General features: G+C 37.9%; 1 protein-coding gene across 1 annotated transcript in view; it reads left to right on the top strand.

Annotated features, from left to right (window-relative positions):
• The window catches only part of Tenm3 (teneurin transmembrane protein 3), a 615,432-nt gene that overhangs the window by 186,011 nt on the left and 423,421 nt on the right, over positions 1–6,000 (top strand). Inside the window, exon 3 of the mRNA XM_033765428.1 lies at positions 3,645–3,923. Coding sequence (XP_033621319.1) covers positions 3,645–3,923 — 279 coding nt within the window. The remainder of the gene's footprint in view (positions 1–3,644; positions 3,924–6,000) is intronic.

Raw genomic sequence — 6,000 nt, 5'->3', positions numbered from 1 at the left:
GAAAAAAAAAAAAAAAAAAAAAAAAAAGTTAAAGTAATGGTATTGCACAGAACATAAGCCTTTTATAATCTAAAGGAATCTTTGAAAATAAGAATTAGAAATCTGTTAGTTGACTCTAAGCAGGACTGTCAAGCGTCTACCTTGGTCCCAGAGATATCTTAGCTGCCTTAGTCGTACCAAATTTTCCCCTTGCTTCTCTACATTTCCTTAAAGCTCCCCCCAAACAACCTCATCCCAGCCCAGCCCTCCCTCCTCTACTCCTTGTCACTCTCTTCTTCAATCAGGAACTCTTCTTGTCTTTGTCTTCTCTGAATTTCTCCAAGCTGCGTATGCTTTCCATACGTATAGCTTATCTTGCTGCAGTGAGAAATAATCTAATAAGACTAATCTCTTCTGTTTCCGTAGCTAGATTTCCTCAATGGGTTTGCATGCAAGCAAGAGATTCTAAAATCAAAAATCCTTAACCAAGGTGAAGAAATGGCAGTAGTAGCACTTGGAGCACTGAGACAAGTCATGCAGGCAGTCACTTCAGCAAAAGTCAACTTTTGTAGTGATGTGGCTGTTTGCAAGTGATGTGAAAGTGATTCTCCATCAACAAGTTATGCATTCTCCAGTGATTATTAGTTATTTTTGTCAAGGTTTTTGTTTTAAAGCATTTTCTCCACATTTACATCTTACGCCAAGTCATGAAAACCCTGAAAGATTAAAAATTAAAAATAGAGCAGTGAAGTAATTTGAACAGTACTGGTGAGGGGTTTTAAACTAAGTCCACCTGAAGCCAAGTTTCATGCCCCGTCCCCCAGGATCAAAAGTGAGCTCTTTAAATTCTGCTAAGAAAGCTTGTAGTTTTCTAGTTAGTTTCTTAGCTTGCTGGTGTACATTTCAGGAGTAGTGATAAAGAATTTTGAGTCACGGTGGGACTGAGACCTGAGAGGGTCACGTGGTTCTGGAGATTGGGGTGCACGGAGGAGTTCACAGGGATGATGAGTTGGTCAATGAGCCATGAGGTACACCGTGTTTACATACCTGGAGAGCAAATAAAGATTGCAGTTTTCTGCTTTCTTTCACCTCATAGATTTTTGCATCAGGATGGCAATAGAGTGAAAAAGAAATATCTTGGAAAATGTTTTAAGTTATAGCTCAGAATTTAGAAGAAAGTTTATTGCCGTTTAACTTCTTTTTTTTTTTTTCCTGGAATGTGGGCATCTCCCAAAATAGGTGAGAAAATCAGAAACTCCTACTATTTATGTTTTCCCCTTGTAGCAAATTATTTTGTATTCTTATTTTGAAAACTGCATGTGTGGTGGTAATATGTAAATATTTTAGAGAGCTCCTCCATTTTTAAATGTGATGTACAAATAACAATGAGTAAATGAGTAAACTCTGCCACAGCAATTCTCGTAATGGTCCAGGATGACATGGACTTTATTTGGATTGACTTTCATGAGAACAGTTCACATTAATTCTTTGAAAATGCCGGCAATACTGCATCTTACTCAAAGTGCTTACCCACTTGCTCACTATTACCCAGTGGCTCATTATTCCTCTCCATTCAGTGAGTGGGCTTCTCTCTCCCCACGCCTCTGTGTGTTTCTCCCTCTCTCTCCCAAATTCCCCCCTTCCCCTCCTCTTCTCCCTCTTTCTCTCATTTACTTTTTTGGTTCCGATGCTTATTCACATCTCCATGATAAGAACGGTTTGATTTGCAGCTAATTGTAGCAACTGATTTTCATTATTTATGAGTGTTATTGTTAGAATCCATTTGGAAGTCCAACTAAGATAAAGCTGATTCCAGCTTCTGATATGACCACAGCAATAAAGCAATTAGCCACATTAGTTAAAGTATGCTGAGGCTTGGGATTGCTAATATCTTTGCAACCAAATATTTACTATACTGTGCATTGTGTTTGACTTATTTCCTGGAAAAGTCAACATGTTATTTTATCACAGATAACGTATAATACCAGCTTAAAATATGTATATATATATATAGCATCGGATTCACATACCAGCAAAATAACTTAAAAATGTTTGTAAAGACATAGTAGAAAAATTGAAAGTATGCTGAGTGTAAATGTTTAATATTCTTAAAAGGTATGATTATTAGGTTGCTTAAATCATTTTTGGATGCTACTATTCTTTATATGCATTTTGATTCTAGTTGATACCTAAATCTCACTTCTACCATGTCAGTGAGATATAAGAAATGAAAGAACAATATATATGCATCCTATAAGCAAACATTTTTCTCCCTCTTTGCATCCATAGTATCATAAAATATATGGGAAACTTCAAGAATAAATACAGGATTAGAAAAGTCATTAATAACAGCAATCATTTAAGGTGTCACCTAATTTAAACACTCTTGCTCTAAGTTATTGCAGTGTCATGAGTTTTATTATGCTCAATTTATTAGTAAAGGCCTCCAGAGTTCACAGCCATTTATTTTTCAGGGAACTTGATTTTATCGTTAATTTTTAAATATGTAATACTCCCACTTTATTTTTAGAGTTCACTTTATTTACAAAAATTGGTTTACTCTGATCGATACAGGTATTCCCAGGTGCCTATTAAAAAAAAAATCTGGGTGGGGATTTAGGTCAGTGGTTCTGCCACCTGCCTCGCAAACTCAAGGACCAGAGTTCGATCCCCAGTACCAAAACAAAGAAACAAACAAACACAAAAAATCTAGAGAGTCAAAGATGACCAAAGCATGCTGCAAATTTTCAAGATGACACTCTAAACTTCAGTGAGTACACACATGCATGTGCACACACACACAATGAATATTTATATTGATGGCTGAATTAAGGTGAGAAGATATACTAACCCGGACTAAACTCCTATTTTGCTTAACTTTTTCTTTTTTTAGGTGATTTTACAGAAAGTTTTTAAAAATTAATTTTACTGGTACATTTAAGGTATACAATATAATGACATTCATCCTTGGAAACTTGCACCTTTACATAATCCATCTTGGTTCTGGTTTTTCCCCATTCCCCTGCCCTCCCTTCAACCACTCCATTCCTCCCTATCTACAAAGACTTTGTTTCCATTTTTTTCATTTTTTAATATTCTATTCGGAAATAGGAAGAAAACGGGCAAAGAGGAAGAGGAAATGGGAGGGGTAGGGGAAAGGAAAGCAGGGAATGGAATTAATATGAGAAAATGAAAAAAAAAATGGAAACAAAGTCAACTTTTTCTTAAGAAAATCCTTTGTTTTTCCAAGGGAGCAACATCTTGGTGGGAAAATCCTCTAGTTTAGGGTGAATTCTGACAATGTCTGCTGCTTTCCAAGTCTGCTGCTGCTGGTAATGAATTCTTTCTGAGGTCTGAATTTTCCTGGTCTGCCCCATCCCTCTGGAAGGGTGTACGGGCTTAAAGAGTGACAAAGGGACTCTGAGCCGCCTGGATGCTCCCGCAGTGGAGCCCCAGCCCACCTTAGAGGCGCCCATTAACGTACAGGGTGTAGAGTAATGTAAACACCTGATGTGAGAGTGCTGATAGTGGAAATGCCTGAGTGCTTGATTGTTTGTTTTAGGGAGATTTTCTTAAAGAAAAAAAAAAAAGAATAAAATAAAATAAACAAAACCTAACCCTAATCGCATACTCACTAGTTGTTATCTCTTTTTCCCCCTAATTAGGACAGAATTTTACCCTAAGGCAGTTAGGAGTTTGTGAACCAGCAACTCGAAGAGGACTGGCATTTTGTGCGGAAATGGGGCTTCCTCACAGAGGTTACTCTATCAGTGCAGGGTCAGATGCTGATACTGAAAATGAAGCAGTGATGTCCCCAGAGCACGCCATGAGACTGTGGGGCAGGGGGGTCAAGTCGGGCCGCAGCTCCTGCCTGTCCAGTCGGTCCAACTCGGCCCTCACCCTGACAGACACAGAGCACGAGAACAAGTCTGACAGCGAGAGCGGTAAGTCCCACGTTCTGCTTTCTAATGTTGGCGTTCAACGCTTCTGCTTGTTTTGGTTGTCTGTGGGTCATGCTTCCCTTCCTTTCTGGCTTCCTTTCATCCTTCTGTCTCTTTCCTCTTCTTTCCTTTATTTATTTTTGTTTGTTTTAATGCAGCTGAACCAAAGAGATTTACTTGAATAATGTTTTTTTTTTTTCCTGGAAAAAAAGTCAATATTTGAAATCTGATTGTTAAATGATGCAAAGAGCCTATGATGTGTGCACTTTCGTTCTGAAAAACTGTTTAATCATGTATAGAAAAGAAAGATTAGCTTCACATTGTCTTGGACCATGTCACCTGTTTCCCTCAGTGGACCAGCAAAGTGAGCACTGATGAAGTTTACTCCAGAGCCAGCTTGCAAAGATGTCTTTGTAGATTCCTCTTGAAGATACCTTCAAGAAGTCACGGAGTCGTAGAGTGGCTGAATGAGCACACAGAATAGTTCATTAACAGGGCTGATGTGACTGAAGAACTCATTTGATCATGCTTTACCGTTACTAGTTGATGAGAGCAATTGAAATCTTGGTAAAGAGGCAGAGCATGGCCTGTGATGTACTTGGGGAACGGGATTACTACGCACTTAAATGCACACACATAAAAATCTGATTTAAGGATATCTAAATAGTAGCTTTATATATTGTAAGAAAAATCTCTTTATAAATTACCAGGATAGCTGTCTTATTGCCAATGCAGGATAATAAAAAATAGTTAAGTTATATGCAGTAACAGATTTAAAAGAAAACGTGAATTTTAGTGCTGCTTCTAGGCAGGATTGGAATATCAGTGTCCATGTACCAGATAACGAAACAATATTCTCCTTCAGCTTTCAATATTAACAGTGTACTTACTGCTTCATTCTGCTTATTAATGCTGTGCCTATCCAATGCTTCAAAATGCAAGGGAAAAAAATTAAAATAGAGGAGTTGCATAACATTTGAAAAGGTGGTTGCTTTGTTAATAACATTTCATTTTTACTATTTATTGAGCAACTTTGTCAGCTTTGCCTTGTAATAGGAGAGCAGGTCTATGGCTCACTTTCACTTTGAGCTGACGGTACAAAGTGGCACCTCACGCTTCCGATTGTTTATTAAACATGTCTTCCCTATTCACGGGGAAAGAAAAGTCTCATGTAAGCAGTCGAAAACAATTCATCTTATGCAAAACATTTTAGTGCATTAAACTGAAATAAGATCAATTAATAACCTGCACTCAGTATCTTCATTTTTGAGGTGTGATCAGTCCTTTTTTGATAAAATAAGATGTAGAATCAGGCTTCCATCATTTCCCTCAGCTAATCTGCTCACCTCAGGGAGACCCGTGTTTATATCAATTTTCGTGGTAGAAAATACGCTAACCTTAAATACTTGCAGTCTGGCTTAAATCTTGCTTCCAGTCCAGCTGGACTTCACAGAACATTCCTTGAGCGATCGTAGGTACACTGTATATTCCAGTTTTACATGTAGCATTTGATTTTCATAAAATACAGAGCAAATTGTATGATATTATGGAAAAGAGTAGACTGCGGTAGGATACTGTCTTTGGCTATGATGACCCACATCATAGACTGTCCATATCCAAATCTGCTATTTCTCACATTGGCTCCACTCCACACTGGTTTACACATTTGGCTTTTCCACACCAAATCTGTAGATTATCTTTCTTTCCTAAGAAGTATATCTTATATTTGTATTGGTAAAACATGATTTTATTATTTTAAAATTTCTGTATCTAGGGCTGAGAATGTAGCTCAGTGACACCGTGCCTGCCTGGAAAGCACAAGGTCCTGAGTTTGATCCCTGGTACATGAAACAACAACAACAACAGCAACAAAATTCCATATCTGATAAAACTATCTCATGATGAATCACCAAATATGGTTATTTCTTTCTTTTCAGAAAATATACTGTAATCCTGTCATCCTAGGAGGCTGAGATGGGAGGATCACAAGTTTAAGGCCAGCCTAGGCAACTTTGTGATTTAGGGAGATCTTGTCTCAAAATAAATGACAAAGGGCTAGAGATGTGGCTCGTGGTGAAGG

This window comes from Fukomys damarensis, unplaced genomic scaffold (genome assembly GCF_012274545.1).
Source record: "Fukomys damarensis isolate Sample0158 unplaced genomic scaffold, DMR_v1.0_HiC HiC_scaffold_18, whole genome shotgun sequence".
NCBI lineage: Eukaryota > Metazoa > Chordata > Mammalia > Rodentia > Bathyergidae > Fukomys > Fukomys damarensis.
The sequence above is the reverse complement of the archived record's forward strand: the minus strand, read 5'-3'. Positions and strand labels throughout refer to the sequence as shown.